The sequence below is a fragment of the Psammomys obesus genome, unplaced genomic scaffold, assembly GCF_907164565.1.
Source record: "Psammomys obesus unplaced genomic scaffold, mPsaObe1.curated_primary_1811, whole genome shotgun sequence".
Taxonomy (NCBI): domain Eukaryota; kingdom Metazoa; phylum Chordata; class Mammalia; order Rodentia; family Muridae; genus Psammomys; species Psammomys obesus.
This window is the reverse complement of record NW_026594063.1, coordinates 1-27,831: the sequence shown is the minus strand read 5'-3', so window position 1 is coordinate 27,831 and position 27,831 is coordinate 1. Positions and strand designations below refer to the sequence as shown.

The 27,831-nt window shown below is 42.4% G+C and overlaps 1 protein-coding gene across 1 annotated transcript; it reads left to right on the top strand.

The window, feature by feature from the left end:
• Positions 1–493: 493 nt before the first annotated feature.
• Positions 494–25,560, top strand: LOC129684610 (lipopolysaccharide-responsive and beige-like anchor protein; the record flags this gene model as incomplete). The annotated part of the gene is made up of 4 exons (XM_055617819.1): positions 494–664; positions 5,649–5,789; positions 6,704–6,823; positions 25,408–25,560. Coding segments are annotated over exons 1-4 (585 nt in total), but the record flags the coding sequence as incomplete, so codon positions are not given.
• Between the last annotated feature and the right edge of the window lie 2,271 nt (positions 25,561–27,831).

The following is a 27,831-nucleotide window of genomic DNA, read 5'->3' as shown; positions in this document are numbered from 1 at the left end:
GGGATATGGGAGGAGAAGAGGGAAGGAGGGTGAAATTGGGAGGGGACAGGGAGGGGCCTACAGCTGGGAAACAAAGTGAATAAATTGTAATAAATAAATAAAGTAATTAATTAATTAAAAAAACAAGAAGTATGTCCTCAAGATGGAAATGTGCGTTTTCCCACATGTCATTCCTTCTTCTAAAATGTTGTCCATTTATTACATAAGTTGAAAGAGACACCTTAACAATATATTTTGGAGCTAGCTGTGTTGTCATGCAGAAATATAGTACACTTTCAAGTAGTATGTCTTAATTTTTCTTTTAAGACATGGCTCTCACTGCGTAGCCCTGGCTGGCCTGGAACTCGCTGTGTAGACCAGGCTAACCCTGAACCCACAGAAGTCTGCCAATGTGCTTCACTTGCTGACTGCTAGGATTGGGGTGCCTGCTACTCTACCCGCTCTGCTTTTTTCTTTTCTTTCTAAATGTGTCTTGGTCTGACCCAAAACGCCAATGGATGTGTTTTCACATCCTTCTGAGCTCCACGTCAGTGTTTACCCTACCCTCTGCAACATAAGCGCTCAGGCCTGGCCAGCAGTTTGCCCTCGGCACCCAGCTCTCTGCCCCGCTCAGCAGATGACCAGCCACTGGGACATCTTCTTCTCCCAGACCTGCGCAGTGGAGGTGCTCATGGGCCTGGATGTTACAGGACTGTGTTGAAGATGGTGGGTTATGTGTTTATGGCTCTGAGGACCAGTCTTTCTTTATCTCCATAAGTGGAAGTGTTGCCGTCAGGTGGAGCGTCCCTCTGTGCCTACACACCTACTTCCTGGAATATTCCCAAACCAGGTAACTACAAGGTCCTGGCTTTTTTGATAGAACGTGGACTTCACTGGGCTCTGAACTGCAAGCTCTCATCTGTTCATATACATTAGACACCTTTCTCTTGATATTTTGATATTTACCTTCATCAACATTGGAGTGTAGAAACTGGGAGAGCAGGGTATTCAGCAGCTCTATTGTAAACTAGTGTTGCCTTCACAGTGACTCTGTCAGCGTGTGTGGGCACTCTCCTAGAACTGGGGGAGCTCAGCTTGTGCACTGAGTCTGGTTTTCCAGCCATCTATGTACATGACAATGGCGTGGCTTTCAGGACATCATCATGACCCAAATCAGAGCTGCAGTCTGGAACCCTCTTCTCTGTCGTCTTTCTGCCCTTCTGTTTACCACAAAATGGATCTTTGCAAAGTAGTGTTCTTTAACTCTCTCGGGGTGATTATTCCTGGGAAGTGCTTCAGACCTTTCTCCTCTCTCTTTAACTTTCTCTTAACAGTTTTTCTCAAGAAAAATTATACTGTAAGGTGTGAAAAAGTCTGAGACTCTTGGCTTTCAGCAGTTCATTTAAACAAATCTCTGCAGTACAGGACTTTTGAAGTTTCTTGTCAGTTCTTCGTGACTGTCTTGGCTACAAACATAGTGACAGTTTGTGAAGTCACTCCTGAGGGTTGACGATCAGTGGTGGCACTCATGGAAATAGCAGAAGGAAATCAGTGAAATGGCAGCCAGGTTCATGGGAGTGCTTCACAGGAGATCTCTGAGTACCTAACTCATGTGGCTCTTGGATAAACCTACCGAACAGCAGTCACCCTTGAGAAGTAGCGTGCAGATGCTGAGACCGGGGAAAACAGCCTCCAGGACAGCAGTTTCAGGTGGACAAAAGATCTGGAAAGGAGTTCTGAAACCTACATTGAAGTCGCTAAGACTGAAGTTGATTTAAGCTAAGTTACGTAAGTCAGGTCATTTCAGAGTAGGATATCATGCTCATATGTTGTGAATAGTCAGGTTTTAGGAGCATTTTTTATTAAGTAACTTCCAGTTACAGATCTCAAAATTTGAAGAAAAGAAAAAGCTCCTTTTGCTGGTGGTTAAGAGTCAGTGAAGTTTGAAGGGCTCTATGAAATCAAAACTGTTGTTTCACTAAGGTGGCAAGAGGTGATTGTCACTCGCACTGGTATTTTCCAGCTTTTCATGTAAATCATTTTAAGAGCTTCGATCTTTGAAAAGCGGGCTTACTTTTGGAATCATCACTGCTGCTGTGAGGCACAGAGCTCCTTTCATCCTTTCACTAGAAGAGTTAGTGTTTCACCATCAGGCTGGATTGATGACCCTTCTTGAATATCCTTGATCAAATAACCTCAGAACAGAAGTAATTAAGAAGAATAGCTTTCTCTGTTTTACATGGAGCATTAGCAAAAATACCTCTCAAGAAGCTAGTAAAAATATACATTATTGTAATAAGTTTAAAAAGCTGATTTCAATGTTCTCGTTTTCTAACCCCATGCCTGCCTCACTGACAGGGTGGTTGGCCCCGACCAGAGACGCCGCTGTGGTGTGTCACGTGCTGTCCAGGGCGTGGGTCTTGGCGCCTCGCCCTGCCCTGTTCAAGATACTTGTTTTCCTGACATTTTTGTTGTTTCCAACTTTATTACTATTTTTATTTTCATTCCTCCATAATTATTAGTTCTGATACTCTATAAATTTTCAATTATATTTTTATTTTAATCTCACATGCTATTTTATTTTTGTTTTTGTGTTTATTTTTCCATGTCCTAATGACGTTTATATTTTCTTTGTAATAAACTTGAATTATGTGGGTTTTGCCCCTTTCAATCAATATTTGTTTTTGATTTATCGTTACCAAGAACTTATGGCCAGTTTTAGATGCCAGTATTTTTGGTTTCTTCCTTTAAAACTTTTCTTATTAAAAATAATGTCCTGTCAAGCAGGTTAAATTGTACAGAGAGTTCAGTATGAACTGAGAGTGCTGGACAGTTCCTGAACTGCCCGGCAGCTGCTACTCATAATATGCCGGACAGTGAGAGGATCCATCAGCATGAACTGTTAGCTCTTCTGCAGAGGGCAAGGAACAGCTTGAGATCCACGTTTAGACAACGTTTTTAAAATGCTGTGATGCACTTGGGTGTCTGACTGATTCCTGCTTAGTTAAATGTTTTGTAGCATTAGACCATAGTTGGATTCAGCTCATCTTTTAAAGCAGTTGTCAGGAAAATACGGGCTAGCACGGTAGCATGTATTAGCTCAATACCTTGTCTCCATTTTATTATGAAGCTGCTGCGGAAGCTGTGATATACGGCACTGTCATTACAGATCTATTGTTGGGACGCTCCCCAGTCTTCTCCGCGCGGCCATTAATTTATAGCAGTAAACAATATGTAGCCTTCCAACTGCAGCAAAGCAGAATCTTTTAATGAGGTGGATGTTATTGCCACAATAAATCAGTGCTTTCCGCAATGCATAATTCAATGTGTGTATTCCCACTGTAGCTCCTCTGAGTAAGCTGCCACTGTATCACTGACACTGCGCAGCGCCGCTGCCTTCTGTCTTAAACCTTCTTTTATTGGCTGGCTTCTCTTTTATATGCTTGCAAATAAAGGTGGTATGTCTTGATAGCTGCCCTGTAGCAGCTTCAGGAACCAGCTGGGATGATACCAGCCAGAATCGATACTGTAGTTCTACCTACGTGGATCTCAGTACGATGCCTTTTCTTTCAGTGCTAGTGAAATCAATCCTAATTGGTCTTAGCACTATATTCAAGAAATGTGATTCCATAACTATTGATTCACTGAGGTACTCATTTGGAGAGTAATAAAAATAGGAGCAGATAAAGTGTACACTTGGTACGCAGCTGAACCTCACAAAAGGCACATTGATTCTATTTTTAATTCAGACAATGTCTTCTAGTGTTTTTATTTCTCTTCTTCCTCTTTACATGGCTGTCTTTAGGGATAACAACTAAGATTCATTTAAAGGCCCTCCACATTTGGTTCTGTAACAAAGAATTCCTGCAATGAGTGTGATTCTTATCATGTAGTTAGTAAGTCAGATATTATTCTTTAGTACAGAAACTAGGAGTTTAAAAGAAGGCATTTTAAAATTAGTAATGTAACACAGCTTAAAATAGTAATCAAATGCTTCTAAAGGTTAACCCGTAAAGGAAAAACTGACAGTATAAAACAGCGTCCTTCAGAAGCAAGGCCCTGTTGAAGGGGAGTGGCACTGTTAGTGACTAACAGTTTGGAAGGTGAAATACCTTACAGATTAAGAAAGACGGCCAAAATAAGGACTTCAAAATGCTGCTTATAATCACAATATGAAAAGTATTTTAAGAACCTGGTCTTGAACATGGCTCCCTTTTCACTGTATGACTTCTAAATACATGCATTTTAAACTAATGTTATTTATTTTAGTTTAGCATTTTCCTCAGGATTAGTCAGATGTTTTCTTGATCTTGTAAATGTGAGTAAGTTATAAAATTTCCTAAGAGATATAAAACAATTCTGCACCTCACTAGTGAGGTCATTTTTGAACTGGTGTGTATATTTTGAGTAAGGAGTGTAGAGTTTCTCAGGTCAGAATGTTCCCACAGACTGAATTGCAGTTTCATGTGCTTGATCCTAACATCCTCAGAGCTGTAGCCCCTTTTGAGGGTCTCAAGGATAATGTCTTCCTTAAGAAAATGTGAGAATGTTGCTCATTGTGTACAAAGTTTGTATATTCCCTGAATAGCAACAAACATTTCATTCAAGCAGTGTGCTGGATGCTTTACAGGCAATTGTTGTAGTTAAACCCTTACACTAGTTCTAAAGGATTATTTAAAAAATCATAGTTAGCATTGAGTGCTGCCATGGATGGCCTGAAGGACTGCAATGTTCCTCCTTTATCTTATCTTCCAAAACAACCTCCTGATGAGGTGTGAGCTTTCAAGTGAGTCCGGCTCTTCGCTTGCCTTTACTGATTCTGGAACTTCTGTAAAATGTTCTGTTTTCCGATATAAGAGCATAATGTCCTTATCGTGTTTTGGGTTGTTGTGTTTTTAATCCATGCAGGCACTTAGAGGCTAGAAGTGGAGGTTGCCTGTCTTCTTTCTCTTTCCGCTTTCCTTCTTGAGGTATGCTCTTCTAAGTTAACTGAAGCTCAGTGACTAGGCTAAGCTGGATTTCCAGCAAGCTGCAGGGATCTGCCTGTCTTTGTCTCTCCAGCATTAGAATTCCAGGTGTGTGTCTCCTTGCCTGCCTTCCTCATGACTGTGTGAGGTTGAACTGAGATCTTAATGCTGGCCATGCAAGATTTCACCAACTGAGCCATCCCCACAGCCCACTGTCCTCTCGCTTCTATTCAGCTTATGTTAGTGGACTGTTCTCATTGAATCTACTCCTTTTCTCTCATAGTCTCTTTGCTCTGCATTGAGTCCCTCTTCCCAGCTTTGTTCCGTACTCTTCTCAGAGACAGAATAATTCCCCTAGCACCGAAATGTTACTGGGCATCGCTTCTAATTATAGGGGCTTTCCAGAGTGACCTGCACTTTAGGTGATCTTCCTTCTTGGACTGATTGATTAAAATACTGTGTAACAGAAATGTCAGGTTTACCTAGACATGTGGCTATCTGTGTATGTTTAGCCATGCTGGAAAAAAAAAAAAAAAGATTTTTTGTTTGTTACTTGAGTATAGACACTGTTGTTTTTCTAATTGCAAATACATAGTTTCAACTTTTATTTCATGCATACTTACAGGATAATCTTAAAAGAATGGAAGAAATAATGGATGATTACATTTATATTTCTTTCTCTTTCTCCCCTTCCTATGGCAGCCAATAGGAGCTTTGAATCCCAAAAGAGCAGCGTTCTTTGCAGAACGGTTTGAGTCATGGGAAGATGATCAAGTTCCCAAGTTCCACTATGGTACTCATTACTCAACTGCAAGCTTTGTTCTCGCCTGGCTTCTAAGAATAGTAAGTTCAATTTGAATAACAGACCGTGACTAAATAAATCCAGTGTTTTGGAGAATGTACAATGATTGGAAATCAGCATTCTTTGAATAGTAAAAATGCTTTAAACAATTGAGCCAGTATTTCATGCCATAACCATAAAAATGTTTTCTTTAGAATTGTGTGACTATCTTCTTCTGTGTCTTCAGGTGGTGCCTATCATACCAGATCAGCTGGGTTCTTTTCAAATGTAACTTGTTGAAATAAGTAAATAAGGCTTCATTAGCACAGACATATGTTTACACATTCTGGTAGTTACATTGCTCTAGAATGACATGTGTTTCCAAATAACCAGCTCTGTTGTGTATTGACAACAGTTAAACAAGAGATGTTTCTATAAAATTGAAAGGTGATTCATATACTAAAAAGTTCGTTCTTTGGTAAGCATTAGCAGCACATCATTAATTAAAGCTTGTTGGAAGAGTATGGACAGACATGAGTCTTAGAAGTAAATTATAGGCTTAGCTACTGCCAAGCAATTGGCCGCTAATATGTGTTTAAGTGTTCTTTAACTAAGAGGAGGCTTTTAAACCTTCCAAACGTTTTTCTTGTCTTCATTATAAATTGTGAGCCAGCCACAATAATAGAACAATTACATATTGTACTATTTCCTGAACAGTGAAGCAAAGATATCTAATCCTGTCTAAATGCTATTAACAATTTATTCTTGGCAAGGATGGAAGCTGATAAAAATATTTCAGGTACCAAAATTTCTATTTAAACATAGAAACATTCAGAAAAGAAATTTAGAGCTATCACATAATTTGGCTAGAACTTGGACATATTACCAACTAATGACTACTGTTGTTTAAAATGTAGATTTAAAGATTTTAAAAATGTGAAAAAACATAAAAGTTTTCCACTTCTTATTTTTTTAGGAACCCTTTACAACTTACTTTCTAAATTTGCAAGGAGGAAAATTTGATCATGCAGATAGAACTTTCTCATCCATTTCCAGAGCATGGCGAAACAGTCAGCGTGATACGTCTGATATTAAGGTATGGAAATATTTCCTCGTATGGTTCCTATAGCCAGTGTGCTTCTGTTGAGTGAATGTTTGCTGTTGCTCTCCCCTGATCCAGACATATTTACGGAAGGTAAACCTCAGAGAACGGACCCGTAATTAAATGGCCAAGAACATTGCCCATGATTGCTGTTTCCTTTGTGTGTGTATCTCTGTCTGCCCATCTGAGCAGCTTTCGTCTCACCAGTTGGAAGTTTGTAGTTATAGGATGTTTTTCCTCTTCCTCACGTCATTGGAATTGTAGGCATGTAAGCTACACACAATTCCAAGCATAGTGAAGAAAATTACCACAGTCTGACAACGGGAAAAATCTCAGCATATTTATTTGGATTTCTAAAAGCTCTATCCTTAAAATAGTCACCATTGTAGATAATGTAATCCTCACTAGAAGCCCAGTGATTGATTTTCTTGTTGGAACGGTTTTCTGTAAGGAGCTGGCGTGGGTGCTGCTCAAGCATCTTCAGATGCACCTGTTGTCTTTAAGCCCTTGTCATCTTATAAAATAATACGACTTATGCAAAAACAGTTGTACCACATGGAGAGAAAAAGTGCCACCTGAGAAACAGGCATTTGAAAGCAGAAAAGTTCTGTTACTATGTGTGTATTATTAAAGACACTGCGAAATGTGAGGTGGAGTTGCGGCACTTTCAGCTGTGCTGCTTTCCAGGGTAAGATGCGGTCTTCTGTTTGATTTGACAGGGTACAGTACTGCGTTATCAACGATACTCTGTTGAAGATTCTGTCATATGCAAAAATAAGCTTTTGTATTGGAACAGCTGAGGAGATTTTTTTGATCTCTTAATATACTCTGAAACACTTTCACAGTCTTTCCAGCTTCTCTTCTGTCAGTTGTTTGAGCCCTGAGGGGAGGGATTTGATAGGTGCATCCCATTGAAGACCGAGTGTTCCAAAGTCTCTGTCTGCACACTGTCCAATTGTGGGCCTCTGTGTTTGTTCCCATCTGCTGAAGGAGGAAACTTCTGTGACGGCTGAGTGAGACACTGCTCTGTGGGCCCAGCAGAATGCCCGCGGAAGCCGTTCTGTCGCTGCCGTTAGCACAGCACTGGCGTGTGCTTCCTCCCACGCTGAGTGAGACACTGCTCTGTGGGCCCAGCAGAATGCCCGCGGAAGCCATACTGTCGCTGCCATTAGCACAGCACTGGCGTGTGCTTCTTCCCACAGCTTTTGTGCCCCTTTTACCAGCACACCTTGCAGTCGGCCTGTTGTTTACCTTCATCGTGTGGTAGTGTGCAGAGACCTTTCACTGCCACCAACAGCAGTTAGCAGGGGTGAAGGCTCTGCTAGGCACCAGCCAGACTTTACCATATTCAATGAGATATATAGGTCTCTGTTTCAGCAGGAGTGCCTTACCGTCAGTTTGTGGAGCACAACCATTATCCTCGACAATACCCTAAGTTGTCGAGGGTTTCCATGGGGCCCCTTCAGCAGCAGCTCACTTAGCTCTAATCTTTTCTTGGCCCTGGAAGTTTTACTTGGTGGCAAGAGATTTCTATATGGGGGTTTGTCTCTCCTGCTTTTTAGTGGTTCCTAGTGCAGTGGAAACTCTCTGGAAGCTATCAGGGTGACCTTAGCTAAGTTCCTAGCAATGGGGGTACGGAGCCTGAACAGGCTGGCTCCCAAGCAGGCAAGACTTCCAGTGGAGGGACTGCGACACCAACCCAGCCACAAGACCTTCAACCTACAATTTGTCCTGCCTGCGAGGTGTGCTAGGATAAGAGTAGAACAGAATTAGCAGGAGTGGCCTACCACTACCACCCAGGAGGAAGAAAAAGTCAGAAAGTCAGGCAGCAGGGTCAGAGACAGCCCCTGCTCCCACTGTTAGGAGCTGCAAAAGAAGACCAAGCTACCCAGCTGTAACGTGTATGCAGCTAGATCCAACTTGAGACTCATGCTACAAAGGGAGCCCACCCCTGGCACTGCCTAGAGGTCCAGGGCCCAGAGGCTGGCTAGCCCAGAGACCTCGGATTCCTAATGATGTTCTGCCATAGTCATAGACTGGTGTCCAGCACAACTGTCATCAGAGAAGCTTCACCCAGCAACTGAAGGAAGCAGATTTGGAAACCCATAATCAAAATTGGGCAGAGCTTGGGAAATCCTGTGGAAGAGGGAGAGGAAGGGTTGTAGAAGCCAGAGGGGTCAAGGACACCACAAGAACACCTACAGAATCTACTGGGTTCATAGGGGCTCACAGAGACTGAACTGACAACCAAAGAGCCTGCATGGGAGTGACCCAGGCCCTCTGCATATATGTTATAGTTGGGTAGCTTGGTCTTCTTCTGGAACTCCTAACAGTGGGAGCACGGACTGTCTCTGACTCTGTTGCCTGTCTCACTTCTCCTCCTACTGGGTTGCCTTATCCAGCTGTAATAGGAGAGGAGGTGCCTAGTCTTACTGTATGACTGGTTGATACCCATGAGAGCCCTGCCCTTTTATGAAGAGAATGGAAGAAGAGTGGATTGGGGGAGGGGGGATTAGGAAGAGAAAGAGGTGGGGAAGCTGCAGTCAGAATACTAAGGTAGAAGTTTGGAGGGCCAAGATACCAGAGTGTGGACACAGTGAAAGACAAGTGATAGAATAAATACGAATTTTCTCTACACTTGGGAGCCTAAAGATGGCATTTTCGTCACTTATATTAGAATAATAGGTACTTTTTATCTGCTTGTGCTTCTGGAGTGTGACTGCATCAAAGGTACAAGTTAACAGAAACTATGGTGACTTAGATGTCACAGCACTTAGATGACTTTCACTCTGTGGCTTTGCATGTGGTTTCCGGAATTCGGTGTCTTCAGTCACGGAGCATTTACCGTGGATCAGTCACAGAGAGTACACAGCTAGGTGCCTGGGCACCTGCTCTTTTAAAAGGTGACCATTCTAGGGACCTTTAAAGACCAAGAGAATTTAGAAAATCTAAGAAAATTCTAGCTCTAAAACAACGAAGAAAACAAATAGGCTTCATCAAGTTTGTAATTATTTCATCCCTGAGAACTATTTTAATTCTTCTTTTCTACTTCTCATTTCTTCTTCACCTATTTCAGTATGGATTTTCTACTTGTACATACTCCTTGTAATGTATTTTTAATAACATCTCAATTCTGTAAAATCAGATTATCAGATGGATGCCAGTTACATTTCATTTATTGTGGAATGTTTTTCTTTATCTTTATTGTGGTTTATAGTTGTGCTGGGTGTAGTAGTCTAGGCTGGTATCTGTGGTCTCAGTGTTTGTAGAACATCAGTCGCTCTGGGTCCTTCTGGCTCTTAAATCGCCATTGAGAATGAGAACTTTATGTGTGTCTATCTTTGATGCCATTTGGTCCTCTTCTCATGCAACTTTCACTATGCTTTGTTTTGTATGTTTAGTGGTTTGATTACTCTGTGCTGTGAGAGTTTCCTCTCTGGTCCCAGCTATTTGTTTTCTGCTTCTTGTCTCATGGGCCCATCCTTCTCAGTCATCTTGTTGAAAATATCTTCTGTTCCTGTGACCTGGTTTTCTTCTCCTTTCTCTATTCCTGTTATTTATAGATTTTGTCTTTCTATAGTGTCTCTGATTTCCTGAATGTTTTGTGCTTGAATTATTTCAAATTTAACATTTTCTTTGACTGAGGTTTCCATTTCTTCTATCTTGTCTGCAACACCCGAGCTTCTCTCTTCCGTGCCATGTGCTGTGTTGGTGGTAAGCATGCTGGCTACTTTTCTGTCTCCTGGAGAGGAGAGAGCCTCAATTTGGAAAGTAACTCCGTAAGATTGGGTTGTAGACAAGCCTGTGGAGCATGTCTTAATTAGTGATTGATGTGGGGACACTCAGCCCATTGCAGGTGGTGCCATCCTTGGGCTGATGGCCCTGGGCCCTGTAGGTAAGCCGCTGAGCGAGCCCTGGGGCACAAGTAGGTGAGCAGCCCCTCCATGGCCTCTGCACCAGCTCCGGGCGCCAGCCCTGCCTGAGCTCCTGCCCGACGTCCTTTGTGATGAACGGCGATGCGGAAGAGTAAGCCTTGTTGACTTGCTTTGGTGACTGGGTTTTATCATAGTGATACTAACCCTAACTAGGACAGTGAGACATCCCTGGGACGTTTTTGTTCTGTTTGACTTTCCACAATTTTCATTTCTGGTTTTATCTCAGTTTGTGTTTTCTTTAGTCATTCTATTTCTACTTTCATATCTTGAACTATTTCTTTTGTTTCATTCCACTGTTGGTTTTTCATAAACTTCATCAATGAATGTATTCCTGGCTTCCTAAGGTCCTTGGACATATCGTGAGCTGTTCTGAGTCCTTGTCCTGTCCTCCCGCTGGACTGCATGTGGGAGTCTCTGTAGAGACCGCGCCCCTCGCTCACTGTGTGTCTATGCGGGGGCTGCACTTGGGTTGACTGAAGTGACTTGGGCGCTGACATCGCATGGTAGGGAGAGAGGCAGACAAGGGGAGCAGCTGTGAACGCCTCAGGAAGGAGCTGAGGTGGGCCCAGTGGGGAGAGAGAGCTGGTAGCTTGAAGGAAAGCTGCAGTTAAAGGTCTGGGGCCCTGGAGTTAGTCTCCGCTGGACGGAGGTGAGGTGAACCAGGGCTCCTTGAGAATAAAGGAGAAGAGGCAGAAAAGGGCCTCACTGAGTTCCTACTGGCTGTGCTCAGGGGGAGTCCAGGGTAGAGGCGGCTGCCCAGAGGCTGGAGGAGGGCAAAGGGCCCTCAGCAAGCTCTGGGGCCTTCCTAGGGAGTGGAAGTGGGGAGGCTGCCTGCAGGACCAGTCGGAGGACTGGGGGACTCAAGTGGGATCAGCTGGATCCAGGCCAACTGTGTTCACTGGGGAATCCCAGGCAGAAAGTGTTTCTAGGTATAGGAGGCTGACACAAAGGCCTTAAAAACACACGCACGCACGCACACACACACGCAAACCCTGAGTCCAGTCAGTGTTGCCCTGTGTGTATTCATGGGTGGGTGTGAGCCTCAATTCTTCGATTACAGTGTATTCAATTAAATTCTCACTTTCATTCAGACATCTCATGCTTTGAAAAATAAATCAGGAAAGGAAAACCCAGCAAAACAGCTAAAAGCAGCAAACAAAACAGGTCATTTTCTTCTTTCTCCTTTTCTCCATTTTATTGTTCTTACTCTTTTTTCCACTAAATAACTCGGAGTAGTAGCGGGCGCCCTGGTAGCCCGGAGACTGTACTGACTAGTAGCAGTACTCTGGACTTTTAGTTCTGGGCGTGGGCATTCCGACTGCAGGAGCGCCTAGCGGCCTCTCTGTCAGCTAAGTCATCTGTGTGGAGACTGGGGAGAAGTTGGGTAGGTCTTCCTTTCTCTGTGGGCCTCACTCTGTTGCCCAGCTGGCCTCAGAATCCTGAGCTAGTGACACTCTTGCCATAGTCTCCAGGGAACTGACCACAGTGAAAACCAGCCAAAGGGAAGGGAATGTGGAACTTGAAGAGCAGGCGGCCTCCTTGGAATCATGTCTACATTCTTTCCTTATAATCTTTTAATTAATATCTTTTAGTTTTTTATTTCTACCTCCTCAGATTGTACTTTGTGAAGTGCTTTAGGTCTAACCTTAGAGAAGCTGACTCATTATCTTACCAGGGTGGATATTCCGCCCCGTCCCGAACATCCACAGTGTGCTGTGCCATTGCTAATCACTCTGTTGTCTACACTGATAAACCAGTCACAGGGATCCTACAACCTCGTGACTTCCGAATCCTTAAACAAACAGTAATGAACGGCCACATAGCCCGTTTGGAGCTTCTCACAGTGAGGGGGCTGATCGTGGCTCTGTTTTCTTTCTTCCTAAAGTGTTACCCTTTAGAAAGCACGTTTTAAGATTGTTATAATAAATTCAAACTAAATGTCTAAGAGCACATGGAAATTACCATAAGGATATAAACATTGGTCTATAACCTTTGTAGTTCCTTAGTAGCAGCATGCCGTAGTGGGGGAACATCCTAGAGACCCTCAAGAAAATAGCCACAGAAGGAAAGGGCTTTGGGCGGGCTGCGAAGTGCACGTTGTCTAATAGTTCAGCATACATTCCCTGCAGCATGGGAAATGGGGAAACGGTTATTTCAGAAGGAGAATAAAGGACAGTTCTAGCCTTGCTTCTTTCCTGCTAGAGGCAATTTTAATATATTAGACAGAATCCCCATTGCTTGCATTCTACTAATTCTTAGAGAATAATTTTATTTAAGAAAGTGGTTGTTTCTATAAAATAATGGCAAAACTCTAAACTGGTATTTCTGTAAACAAAATGATCTCATGAATAAAGTAGACTTTTGTTTTTTTAGCGTGATTTGCCACTTTTTTGTTATTGTTTTTTTATATTTGTTTTCTAAGACAGGGTTTCTCTGTGTAGACCTGGCTGTCCTGGACTCACTTTATAGACCAGGCTGACCTGGAACTCACAGAGCTCCACCTGCCTCTGCCTCCTGACTGCTTTTTTTTTTATTGATTTATTGATTTATTATTTATTATAATTTATTCACCTTGTATTCCAACTGTAGCTTCATCTCTCATCTCCTTCCAATCCTACCCTCCCTCCCTCTTCTCCTCCCACACCCCTCCCCAAGTCCATTCATAGGGGAGGTCCTCTTCCCCTTCTATCTAGTCTATCGGGACTCATCAGGACTGGCTGCATTCTCTTCCTCTATGACCTCTGATCTCCCCTCAGGGGGAGGTGATCAAAGAGCTTGTCACTGAGTTTATGTCAGAGACAGTCCCTGTTCCCCTTACTAGGAAACCCACTTGGACACTGAGCTGCCATGGGCTACATCTGTGCAGGGGTTCTAGGTTATCTCCATGCATGGTCCTGGGTTGGTGCATTGGTCTTTGCAGCACCCCCTACCCCCTCAACCCATACCCACCTCCCCCACTGGGGCCTAGAGTCTACCTGAGTGCTGGTTTTAAAGGCATGGGCCACCCCACCCGACCTGATTTGCCACTTTTAAAGTTTGGAGATCATTTACATTTCTGTGTATCCTTTGTGAGTTCATTTCATGCCTCCCCTCTCAGTGACACCTTTACTCTATTCGAGTATACTGTGCTGGTCAAGTCTCTAAGTTGGCTTCTGGTAGCATTTTCTGATAGAAATATAGTATAAGCCACATATTAATATTAATTGTATTATAGTCTAATTTCAAAGTCAAAAGAAATTGATTTCAGTAATATGTCTTAGCCTAAAAGTCAAACTATTAAGCCAGGTGATGGTGGTGGCAGATAGATCTCTGAATTCAAGGCCAGTCTGGTCTACAGAGCCAATTTCAAGACAGCTAAGATTATGCAGAGAAGCCCTTTCTCAATAATAAATAGATAGATAGATAGATAGATAGATAGATAGATAGATAGATAGATAGCAAATAAATAAATAAATAATAAGCAAATAAATAAATAAGTAAATAAATGGATAGATAGATAAATAAATAGTCAATCAGTACAAAATCAATTGGCTCTTTTATTTTTTTTATCCTAAGTCTTAAAAATATTTTACATATTTTATATTTCTAGAACATGTCTGTTCATACTAGCCACATTAAAGTGTTCAAGAACCACTGCGTTTAGCCACTATCCTGAGCAGCATGGATTTAGAACATCGATTTATAATCACACAAAAAGAGTAGTTCTTTGCCTAGCGAGAACAGCATGTCTTTGTTGCCTTTGTATGCAGTGTTCTGTATAGCAATAATGATCCATCAACATGGCTGCTCCGACAAGGGATCACATCCAAAGGCCTAGGTCTGTGTACTCTGGCTGAACTGCAGATACACCCAGACACAACACACCTTTAATCCCTCTGGGTAGAATTCAGTGCACACCTTTAATCCCAGACAGTGCCACGCAATTGAGGGGCAGAGAAAATGACGAATGAGATAAAGATTTGAGAGAGTGAGCCAGAGATAGGATATGCCCAGCTCGCAGCAGAACAGACAGGAAAGAACAGCTGCCTCAGAGCGGGGAAGAGAGAGGAAGAATTCACGGAGACAGTGCTGGATTCAGGACAGTACAGTTCGTTGCAGTTCCAGTCAGTTGGGTTCATGCAGTTCAGTTGGTAGAGTTCAGAGGCAGTTTTTCCAAGCAGAGCAGTTCAGTGAGAATGAGAGAGAAGCCAGTTTGACTTAGCCTGGAGAGGAGTTTTGAGCCAGAACAGCTGAGTTGATCCAGCCAGCCAGAGTTCAGAGAGAAGCAGAAAGGATGAGGTTACTCAGCAGTAAGTCTCAGAAGCTGAAAATGCTCTAGGCCTAGGTTAGCAACTAGAAGCTGAAACCTTCAAGGTCTAGGTTTGTAGAAGGTTAGATTGTTCAGAGGCTAGAAGCTTTCAGGCTTAGGCCTAGGGACAGTTAGAAAGAAATGCTCTGGGCTCATAAAGCTTGGGTTTGGCTTTAGTCTCAGTCCATCACCTGAAGAAGGACAAACAGCATTTACGGTGTTTCATCTAAAGTGGCACACAGTGGCAGCAATGTGCAGTATTGAAGACTGAAACAGAAAGGGTTAAAGTTGGGTTGAGGAGTCAACATTGTGACGCAAGTACCAGTTAGAGGTTTGGGGTCTTCGGTGGTGGTAGAAGTCTTGCTGAACACTTTTTAAGGTCCCAGATTCCCAGTACCACAAAGTCATAGTAATTCTATATTTTTGGTCTTAAACATTCATTTAAATTTAGGAACTGAGATTCAGAGCTGTTTGCTGTCTTCAGGTTTTGGTCCTCCCAACTCTGCCACTAGAGCACTGTCATTACAGGCTGAGCCACCACACCTGGCCCAGAATGTCTTCAGCTTTCATCGTGAATTATTGTGACCAAATTTGTGGGACAAATAACAGACTAATAAAGTTGTATAGCCAGTCATATCTACGTACCAGGTGGCTGGCTAAGCTTCGCTGTTGTTGCCATTGAATTCCCATCTCTGAAGCAGCCCTCTCCTTTCTGAAGCCCTTCCTGTCAGTGGGCTCAGTCTGCTGGCTGAGTGTAGTCCCTCTGACTCCCAAGTAAATCCTAACACCTGTAGAAATGACTGACAGGGTCAGAGAAAAAGGAGTCAGGCAGGGCTGTCTCTTTGGGTTCTTGCTTTGCAGTAAAGGTTGGAGTAACTGGCTATAAAACAGAAAGCATTGGTGGAGCGCATTTTCTCAGAAATTGGAATTTAATATAGTGATGTATTAGTAAACTATAGCCTATGCTGACATAAACTCTGGTAAAATTTGTGGAAGAATCCTGGCACAGCCGGGATGTTTTTAAAGTTATTTTTAAGTTGAGTTTATCTACTTTGGGTCTCTGGTCGCAGTGAAGCGCCACACGGAACACCGTTCCTCCCTTTAGGGAGCTTTTGTTTTAGAGACACGTCTACTAACAAAACAGGTTGCAGCAAGTGAGCGGAAGAGGTGGTCCTGACATAGGAGGGAGAGGCGGGGCAGCTTTTCGCTCAGCTTTACTAAGGAGCAGTGTGGGACATTGGCTGGGTTTGAAGAACAGGAGTGACAAGAACAGATTTTGTGGTCTTAAAAGACAATGCGATGTTCGTTGTCACACTGTAGGAAGCGTGGATACAGTGCCCAGGCCCTGAGAGTAGTCGGGTAAGAGAGCAAGACAACCTCAGAAGTGTGGGTGAGCGTCAGCAGTGAGGGACTGAGTGTTACTGGGAGATGGGAAGAAAGAAGTACTAAAGTTACACGGCAAATAATGTAGAGAACACCGAAGCAGCAGCAGCTCGGTTCAGGGTTCAGCTCCTTATCTTTAGCTACAAATGTGTATCGAGAAGTAAATGAAAATCTACAAAAGCATGTTTAGTTATCTTAGCTCTCATTGGCTGTTTTTTGCAGGTAATGTACAACTTACCAGATGTGAAGAGTACGTTTACATAAACTGCCTTTTCTGTAAGTTAGCTCGTGCACATTAGAGCGTAAGGAGGCGAACCCTGGCCGCCAGTGGCCTGGCAATGACTTCGACACTAAGTGGCTCCGAGCTGTGTTTTAAAGATCAGGGAGTTTAACCGACCTCCCAATTTATGGCTCCCGCCTATGTGTTTCTTCTACCTGACTACCTCCTCAACAGTTCTTTTACAGTACTGTAAAAGGGTGAATTTGGAACTGTTTGATTCACTGGCATATCCCTAGAGCTTAGAGCGGTGGCTGGAACACATTAGGCAGTCAATCAGATATTTGTTAAATGAATGATTAGGGGCCAATGAGATGCTCAGAGGGTCATGGTACAAGCCTTGTGACCAGAGTTCAGTCCCTGGAATTCACATGCTGGAAGGAGAGAACCAGCTCCTGAAAGTCCTCGTGCATTCCCACATACCTACCCCACATGTGGACAAGCACACAAATGAGTAAGAGCGAAAAAGCAAGCTCCTGGCTGGAAAGAATGAGGATCACTTTGGAGGAGGAAAACACATTACCTGTGTAGTAGCCTATAAAGGGGAGCTGGCGCGGTTAGGAAACACTGGGAAGAGATTTCAGAAGGCAGCTCCAGCGGGAGGCCTTCATCCCACAGGCCTGTGCAGGTTTCTTTTTCAGTAAATAGTCGGACAAAAACATTTCTGACTGTGCAGTCCAGTACAAGGAAGGCACATTTACTCAATTTTTGTAATTCTTTTTTAATGTATCTTAATTGAACTAGAATTACATCACTTTCCCATCCCTTTTCCCCTAGCCCTTCCCAGAAACCCTCTCTTGAAAGCATCCCATGTCCCTCTACTCTTGAGGCGTAGCTTCTTCCTTATTGTTATGTAATGTGTGTGATGTGTGTATATGCAGTACACGCACATATGCTGAGTCTGTTTGTGTAGTTCGCACACATATGGTTTCAAAGTTGCCCACTCTGCTCTGGACACCTAGTAAGGGCGCTCCTCCTTACGGAGGAGGATAATTTTCTCCTCCCGGCAGTTTTGTTGCCTGTGGTTCTTTGTCTAGGGCTAGACCCCTGAGAACGTTTCCCTCGTTCCACGCTAACCTGTCCATTGATGTTGCCGTTGTCCTGGTCTTGCTCATGCGGCCATGTCTAGAAGGACCTGTTTCACAGCAGACACCTTGCTATTGCAGCTCTCATAGTCTTAGCACCTGTTCTGTGCTGTTCCCTGAGCCAGAGCCCCAGGAGCTGTGACATAGGTGTGTCTGCTGCTCTTCCCGTGATCTGTTGACTTCTGCCTCTTGTCCACTTGTGGTTTTCTGTGATGGTCTCCATCAGCTGTAGAAGAGGCTTCGTTGCTGAGGCTTAGCAGCTGCACTTCTCAGTGGGCTTAAGAGTCGTGCAGAATAGTAAGGAACTGATGCTGGCCTAGCAAAGTGGTGGGAGCAGTTTCTCCTCCATGAAAGTCCATGGCCGCGCCAGCTCTCACAAACCAGCGAGGCCTCCACTACCATCAGGATTTCTCCAGCTTTTTTTGAGGAAGAATATGATGTCAAGTTTTCTGTGAAAGAAACACCTTTGGAAGAAGGGCGGGAGTAGAGCTAATGAGAGATGTGAGCTGTGGGGGAAAGGGTGTGGCTCTGGGGCCAGGAGAGAAGGCTGGGCAGAGGAAGAAGCACCTGCCATCCCTAGGATTCGGTGCTTTGCTGATTGTGGGACGGGAAGACAGTCAGGTTTTCTAGGAGTAACTGACAGAGCCTGCCGAAGATACTGAGAGCACAGCAGGCAAGTCAAGGGCTTCCTGTCAGCCAACCAGGAGCGTGCTACGCCTGGAATGGGGCTAGTGTCTTATTTGGGAGACTGAGACTTTTGTCTGTAACAGAACGTGCAATTAAATTTCATGTGCTAACAAAGATTTATAGAAAACTGTAGATAGTGAAATTTAGTAAGTTTTATAATCAGTAGTGGTTCCTTTCTGACGGCTACAGCCTGATGTGATTCCGTGTGGGTATCTCACCGGTCTGTGCCATGCTCTGGGAGTATAAACTTTATTATGAATTGTTATCGATTGTTATAAAATTTATGAAAGTAGCACAACAATAAACCATATTCCACACATATAGTAAACACAATATAATTAAATCCCAGGAGATTACTAAAAAATATTTTTAAATAAATAAGCATAATAAGGTTACATGAATTAATTTTAACCCTGAGTCTGAAAAGTTTTAGTTGTGTGTGTGTATGTATGTATGTATGGTTGTATAGATACACAAAATGAGAGGATTGTAAAATAGTTTTACACTAGTTTAATTAGTCTTGTGAGATTTGTAAAGCATGAGACCTCTGGCTTGCCCTCCTAGCCCTGTGGGTTCTGGGAATGAAGCTCAGGGCTGTGAGGCTGTGGCCTCCGCCTCTGTTTAAGAGCAGTTGTAACTTATTACTTGTTTATTTGTAATTCACTATTATTATTATTAATGCCCTTTGTTTTTTCCCTAAATTATAATTTTTCTGAAGATAAAATTCTTGAACAAAAGACCTAATGCGAATGTACATTCCAAATCTGGACGTAGAAAACGTGTTGAAAGCACGCGTGAACTCTAAGCTACAGGGTTGTTTCTGTTAAGCCTTACACGACATGTTAAGTCATTGTTAATAAAAATAATAATTTCTTAATGTGATGATGGTTCAGCGACTAGTGATTCTTAGTTTTATGTGAGTGTAGTTTCTTTTACAAATGAGTTTTGTTAAGTGCTCTTATAATTACAGTGAAGGCTTTTATGGCTTGGCATAGCACAGCAAGTGCCCTCTTAGATTGGGAAATTTGGTGCATCTGCAATTTGCAATTTTTTAAGTTGAGGGTCATATTAATGATAATATAGAATTCTGTGTTATAGAACTTCATACAAATCCCGAGTTTTAGGAATGACAAATGAGGTGAGTGGGGTCATAGAAATTCAATTAAGTAGTCAGGACTAAAACTCTCCACTGTATCAGATTGAGATAGAGTCCATGTTGCCTGTTTGCTTATTCACCTATGGGTTATTTTGTTTTAATGTGTTGGAAATCAGTCCTTTTACAGTACTTAGCTAGGTTCACCCAGATGTGTTATAGATCAGTTTTTCTACATCAGTTTTAGTTACCTTGTTGCTTTTGTTTTGGGGGTTTTTTGGTTGTGTGTGTGTGTGTGTGTGTGTGTGTGTGTGTGTGTGTGTGTGTGTTTCAGAGCTGTGGCCTGAATCCAGGGCCTCGCACTTGCTAGGCAAGTACTCTACCACTGAACCAAACCCAGACCTCTCCACTTCGATTTTTAAAAAATTATTGTTTCTATTTTACTGAAGAAAGCAATATATGTAATATATAAAGGTGATGTTTTATCTACTAAATAGAAAATCAAGTTTAAACCTCAATGTGAAAACTTAATATTTTAATATAAACTCAACATTTAAGTTGAGTAATAAATGTAATGTATTATACTTCAGTCAGATATTCAAAACTTTTTATTTGTGTGCTGACAAACTTGTAAGTTAATATGAATTAACTTCTAAGTTAATAAGATTGTAATATTTTTTTCCCATCCTACTGATCATCAGCTTTTCTTCTAAAGACAGCTTTAAGTTTTTATATCATAAAGTCTATCATTTTGTCTAATGATAAAGAGCTAAAATTACACCTTCCTTTCTCTTTACCTCAGTGTAATGCTCCTAACTGTACTGCTCCATTTTAATTGTCAAGGTTTCAGACCTGAAAGAGAGGGAAGTAGGTATAAACGTTTATTCTGAAGCAGCAGATTGGCTGTGTGTGTGTGTCTGTGTGTCCATCCGTGTCCGTTCTTTATATTAATACATTGGCATTTCATGTGCTAGCCCAGATGGAGGATGGAGGGAGCAATGGTTTTAGTTCTGGGGAGAGAACTGGTAAGTGATGAAGGGAAAGTCCACAGGCTGGCTGCGCAGGCGTTCCGTCCAGCGCATACTGTGCCTTCATGAGGAAAACTAAAGCGTATGTGTGGTTCAGCCAATCCTTGTCACTACGGCAGGAAAGCCTCAGGATTTGTGATCAAAGTGCCGAGTTTACCCTGAATTGTGGTGTAACCTCTGTTTGAACCTGTCACGGTTTTATTTTAAGGGATGATACACTAAAGTTTGACCATGTCGCCTCTTCTAGAACCTATCTGCCTGTTTAAGCGATAGAAATTAAAGTCATTGTCCGCAAGCTGAAGGAAAATACGGATTGCGAATATGTCTGTCTTCTGTCAGGGTTGTTTACTTGTCATTCCCACTGATGTTTTAAAGTATTGCCGAACATGTGTTTTTTATCCAGAGCTGAGTGTTCTGTTCAGATGAATATAAAACATACTTCACTTTGTAAGTGTGCATTTAAAGTATCAGAAAGACATAATCTTTGACTCTGTTAATAAATTTCATCTGTCAAAGAAGATAATTTTGGATGGGAGTGTTTGGTGCTGGGTCACCGCTGTTTTCAGAGGGCGCTCCGGCCAGACGCCGGCTGCCGCCGACCCCAGGACGATGCTTTGGCTCTGCGGGTTGTGCTTCTTTGACTTGTCCTGATGTCTTGATTACGTTCGTGTTTGTTTCCTATTAAGAGGGGATTCGGCTTCCCCCAGTTTATGCTGTTTACCTATCTTGAGATTGCAGCAAGTCTCCCTTCATAGTAATTCAATTGCGCTTATTTGATTATGTCCTGCATGCTATTTGTAAGCTCTTCATAATCTCTTCAGTGTTACTGTGAGTAAAGGCCTGCTCTGTTTAGCTTTGTGTTATTTTTAAGTGTCCCCGTTTCTGTTTTTATGGGAAGGGGTAGCTAAGGCATTAGACCCGGCTTTTTCACACTCTACTTATTCTTTTCACTTTATTTTTAACCCTAAACCGATTGATTTTTTTTCTCATTGATTATTAAAACTAAATGATACATACATTTCAATAATGTATGTAAGATACCTTTCTTATCAGGAATGCCATTGGCTTTCCCTTATGCTATTTAGTAAAGTTTAAATACCATTTGTTAATTTTGTGTAGTGTGTGTGTGTGCGCGTGTGCTCATGTGTGTGTGCAGATCTGTAGCTAGCACAGCAGATGTGAGGACAGAGGATAGGCCTGTGGTGTCAGTCCTCCCAGTGTTTGAACAGAGCTCCTTTGTTGTTGCCGCTTGTCCCAGAGGCTCCCGGGGATGCTTGCTCGCACCTCCACCTCTCTGCAGGAGTGCTGGGTCAGAGAAGGCACCTCAGGTTCACACAGCAGGCCCTTTGCCTATTGAGGCCTTGCCCTCCTCCTCCATAGTCTTTCTCTCTGTTACTCACTTCACAGATATTCTTTCCAGGGCCCAGTATGCTGTCACTGGACATGCGCGGGATTATGTAGCCAAGAACAAAATACTTAGGGTCCACCTTTTCCCAGTGCCTTCATTTCAGAGAAACATGCAAACAGATGGCAGGATTCTGCCCTGGGAAATTGCTGCCGAGGGTTCTCCTACCCACAGTCCTGACCAGCCTGGCTTTTAGGCTCCGTTTTCTCCATTGAATTCTGAATGCTCTTTGTTCCTACAACCAGTTTTGTCTTAATAAATGAGTCTTTTCTTGCACTTTTCACAGATCCCTCATTTTGATCTGTGTTTTTATATGAATAGAAAACACTTTTCTCTGTTTGAACCTTAACACAATTAATTACCTGTAAAGATTCAGAACTAAATAATTATTTTTGAAATATGTGTTGTGTCACCGCTTTTGTCTACCCAAGGCTTGAACCAAAAAGAACTTACTCACCTGTAATGTGAGCACTAAAGTCATGAAGTCATGAGAGTAACCATGAGCTCAGGGACAGCCTGGGCTGCATAGTAAAATCCAGGATAGCGTGGGCTACAGTATGAATCCTATTCTCAAAAAAAGTCAGAAAAAGTAAAAATAAGTACTTACTGTGTTTTATTCTTTCACTGTACCATTTTGTGTCCCAAAATTGTACTTTCAGTTTATACATTAATAATTCATTATTAAGATGAATATAAAATCATAATGGCCAACACAAACATACAAAAACCATCCCAATTTGAATCTAACCTTTATTCATAGCAGGGTGGTGGAAAGTCCACCGATAATCATTAAAGTGGTAGGACAAGGCCTTCAACTTCTGTCTTTCTCCTTTTTAAAAAATGTTTTTCTTTATTACTACTGTTTATTACAACTTATTTACTTTGTATCTGGCTGTAGCCCCTTCCCTCATCTCCTCCTAGTCCCTCCCTCCTCCTTCTTCCCTCCTACTCCCCATTCCTAGTCCATTGATAGGGGAGGTCTTCTTCCCCTACTATCTGACCCTTAGCCTATCAGGTCTCATCAGAACTGTCTGGATCCTCTTTCTCTGCGATCTAGTAAGGCTACCTCTCCAGGAAGAGTTGAGCAAAGAGCAGGCAACCAAGTTCATGCCAGTGACTGCCCCTGCTCCGCTTACTAGGGAACCCACAGGAGACCAAGCTGCCATGGGCTACATCTGAGCAGGGGGTCTAGTTCCTCTCCGTGGTCCTTGGTTGATTCATCAGTCCCTGCAAGAACCCTGCTGAAGGAGGGGGAGGCAGGAGGATTACGAGTTCGAGGCCAACCTGGGCTACATATCAGCCGGTTGTGGTGGCCTTCAACTTTTTAAGGCTTGAATGAGAATCCAGGTTTAGGGAGCACCTAGAAAATTGGCCCTTCTGACTTCTATCCATTCAGCTTTGTCGTCTTACTCTTAAAATAAGGTGTGTAGTCTCCTCGAGGCAGCGTCTTTGCTTCTTATTACTGGGTTTAGGTTGGGACACACTTGCAACTGCCAAATCCTTGTTGTCTGGTGACAGCTCCCCCAGAAAAAAGCATGTTGGTCCAGCAGACTCTGTGGGCAGGGTGTCCCCCCTGAGGGACAGTGGGTAGGAAGTCAAATCCAGTCTGTCTTCGCTCTGCCAACCAAGCCCAGAGCTTTCCTCTCCTCTTCATCAGAAGCGCCCTCCTGTTCCTGTTCACACTGCATCCCCCCTCCTTCCCTCTAGGCTGAGTACAGCTACCAGAGGTTGGAAGAAACATGTTTCCTTAATCTTTGGGAAAATCATATACCCATGTCTTCCTTAGCTTCTGTTTTACTGTCAGTAAAAATGACGTGTGTGTGTGTGTGTACACATTATGTGAGTGGACGGAGTGTTTCCTGGTTCCTACGTGGCAGGGAGAGGACAGCTTTTGGGAGTCAGTTTTCTCTTTCCACCATGAATCCCTGGGGAGGTCAAACTCAGGTCTTTGGGCTAATCCAATGAGAACTTTTTGTGCTCTTCCACCTTGGGCAGTTGTCTTTTAAAGACAGGGTTTCATTATAAAGCCTAGACAGGCCTCGGCTTACTGTGTGGCCTAGACTAGCCTTACCCTCCAGGTAACATCTCTGTCTTCCTTCAGTCTTCTGAGTCCTGGAATTACAGGCACATGCCACCAAGCCTGCCTTAACTTCATAAGATGGACCCATTAGCTCACCTTCTAAAGCTGTTATGAAGGTAAATCATGGTAAATAAGCTCTGATCTCACCTAACACGCACAAATACATTGTCACTCCTGCCAGCGTAAAATAACATGCGCTTGTCCTGCTTCTCTAGTTAGAGATCAGAGTCACAGTCATGGCTTCCAAAGATGGTGTACCTGAAGTTCCTGAAGTGTGTGAGAGTTATCTGATTCAAGGTTAAACTTCCAACAAGGTTCTTCTTTTAAGGACTAACATTCACTTTAGAAGTCTTTCACAGCTATTGACCATGTGTTATCAGGCATTTGAAGGACAAGCTCATTCTGCCCTGCTTAGTTAATTATCATGATTGTAAACAAAAGATGTGCAATTCAGAGTCAAGCAGCATTCCATGAATGGGCTATGAATGTGATAATAGCTTAATTCTTGATGCATCTCTTTGCTCTGCTCTGGCAAGTTCATACTGACCTTGTCCAAAATCTGATGACCTCTCTATTTTTCTACTGTTTGGAAATTCAGACCTGTGGTAGCTGGCCTTGGGGGTTTCTGAAAGACTACTGAGGCACTGACCCATGTCAAGACTGGATTTCAGGTCTACAGAGCTCTGAAAAAGTTACGTGTGGGCCTCATGGCCTACCCGGCTGCGTTCTTCTCCTTTGTAAAAATTGGTAATTATAGTCATTATGTTTCATTTAATTGATTTCTATGCAGGGTTTCTAGACAAGTGATTTTGATCTTTTATTAGAGTTAGTATCTTAAAAAACTTTGATGTTTTGATGTAAAAATTACTGTTTATCTATAACTAAAATATAAGTAATTATTTTCCAGGTTGATAGAGACCACATTAATAACATTTTAACTCTTATTCCATAAAGATTGTTTTCTGCTACAAACTCCACATATTTCACTTTAAAATCTATGGTGGGCTGTTGGTATAGCGTGCAGTTCCTGTTTGTGTCTTGGCAATCCAGTTAGCACTTGCTTATTTGAAATGAAGAGTCTCTGAGGTTTTGAGTGTGTGCTGAAGGAAAGCCTTGGGTACGTGTATTAAGATGCTGTGTACATTTTCCTGCTATGATCTCTCTTAACAAAAAGTTGGTGATAGAACAAAAAGAAAAAATTTTCCTACCTATTTTTATTGTTGTTCTGTGTAATGGGAACCAGTCAGGTCGTGTTACAGATACCCAGTTCACGGCCTATATTTTATGATACAATACTTCTTTCGTTTTTTTATGTAGGAGTTGATTCCTGAGTTTTACTATCTCCCTGAGATGTTTGTCAACGTCAACAATTATAACCTTGGAGTGATGGACGATGGGACGGTGGTGTCGGATGTTGAGCTTCCTCCTTGGGCCAAAACCTCAGAGGACTTTGTCCGCATCAACAGATTGGTAAGACAGTGATCACTGCTGTGTCTGTGCTGATGTGAGACTTTAACCCTTGCCTCTCTGTGCACTGCGGCCGCTGACGGAACTGCTGAAAATAACACAGTACCTCACAACTGCGTACACCTTATAAAATCGTTTTGCATTAAAAATATAATGGTTTGTTTCATGCAGTATTTAAGTTGCTCGTAACTTGTTCTTGACAATTTAAAATGATAAGCAAGTGATGTTCAAGAACCGGTTATCATTTCTGTTCTTAAGTAGAAGGCTCTGCTGACAAGGAAGGACCATTTTGTGTTCTAGGCTAGAAGACCATAGTACATTTTAGTAACAAGTGATGTCTTCAAGCTACATCCTATGCTTACAGTTTGACAGAGAACTTCACACCACATTTTGACACCTAAAACCATGGTATTTACTATGCTTAAAAACACCATGTTACTGTCCTCCTCTGTGATTTCCTTCATTACGTTAGTTACATCTTTGTTTTTGCCTTTTAAATTTACTAAAGTTTGGAATGAAGGAAGGTTCTCGGTGTTTAAAAGTGTGGTCTTTGTCATTCTCCATATTAAAATGCAGCGCTGGGCTGTGGATGTGCACCAGGCGTGTGGACACATGCAGGCAAACAATTGTATCCATAGAATAAGTAAATCTTCAAAAGCTTTGTAAGTGTAATTTTATTACCTGATACTTTTATTTTATCATTTAAAAAAATTACTTTTGGGTTTTCCAGGTAGCATTCCTTATTTTTCATACCAATAGTTATGTTTTAGCTTTGTCTTCCAGTTCCTAATTATAATCGCACTCTTACTGACATGTGACATTTTACACACAGTAAATACACTGCAGGGCAGTGAAAGGTGGACCTCAGAGTTGAGCCGGGCCTCCCAGTCCTGGGCCACTACATTGTCACTGTGGGAGCCTCGGCCACTTAGTACGCCCTCTTTGGTTTTGTTCTGTGTTGTTTCCTTTCCTTTTTGTTGTTGGTTTGGGTTTTGTATTTGTAATTTTCAGTGTTTGTGTATAAAATTCCAGTTCTGTATGTGCTGTGCCTCTGTTATTCTCTGAGCACAGTGTGCTCAGAAATAGTTGGTAGTAGTCACAGTATATGTAATTAGCTACTGTACCCTGGGCCTTGGTAAGATCCTCACTGTTAACTTGGACTAGTGTGAGAGTCCAGGTCAACCCTAGCTGTGAAAGAAGCCGAAGGACATGCAGCCATTAAGTGTAACTGTGCCCGTGCTGGTGCTCTCGGGCAGATGTGGCCACGGACATTTTCACTCCTTCTTACCTTTGCCTTTCTTCTTTTAGAGTAGCTTCATTGAGCTGCAATTTGCATTCTATAAAAGTCAACATTTTTAAAATATACTCCTTAGTTAGCTCCAATACATTTGTACAGGATAAACTTGACTACGATCAGCTTCAGGGTGTTCCCATGGCTTCAGAAAGTTTTCTTGGACCCTCTGCAATCAGCCTGCAGTCCTGGTACTGTGCCAGACTGCCATGCACTGTATATCTGTAGTTTTGCTTTTACAGCATTTAAATTAATGGTATCATACAATCTGTTGTCCTCTTACACCTGGCTTCTGTCATTTTCCTTGTGTGTGTGTTTTGAGACCATCCATGTTGCTGCATATAGCAGTTATTAATTTCTTTGTATTATTGTTGATTATTATTTGCTATTCTATAGATATGCCATGTACTACTTATCTTACCAGTGAATGAACGTTGTGGGTTGTTTTGCTGTGTTTAGTTTGGGCAGTTATGAATGTCTGTGTGCGTGGTCTAGGATGGATGTGTCTGTTTTGTCTGAGGCAGCGCTGGGAGTGGGGTAACTCCTGGGAAAATGTTACCATGTGCTCTGGTGTTTGTGTTCCTGATGTGTCTCAGGTTTGAATTTTTCTGTGTCCTTCAAAAGGCTTGCGATATCCTCATAGGTACCGTGGCAGCTTACACGGCTCCTGTGACCGGCAGTGTTTAGCATTTCTCTCAGACTTAGCCGATACTCCTGTTTCTCAGTGAACTATGCCTTCTGTTTTTATGTTGGGCTCTGTTTTTATGACCGAGATATGTATAAGGTCTTTGTACAGTCTTCCTAACGGTTCTGTTAGGAATCCAAAAATGTTTTGAAAATATTTTTCAGCTACTTTCTGGCTTATCTTTTAAATTATTATAGTGCCTTTTGAACTGAAAATATTTCAGGTGGTGGGAGCTCTGAGCTTGGTGTACCCCCAGCAGGACCAAAAAAAAAAAAAAAAAGCATTAAGATCCCTCTAT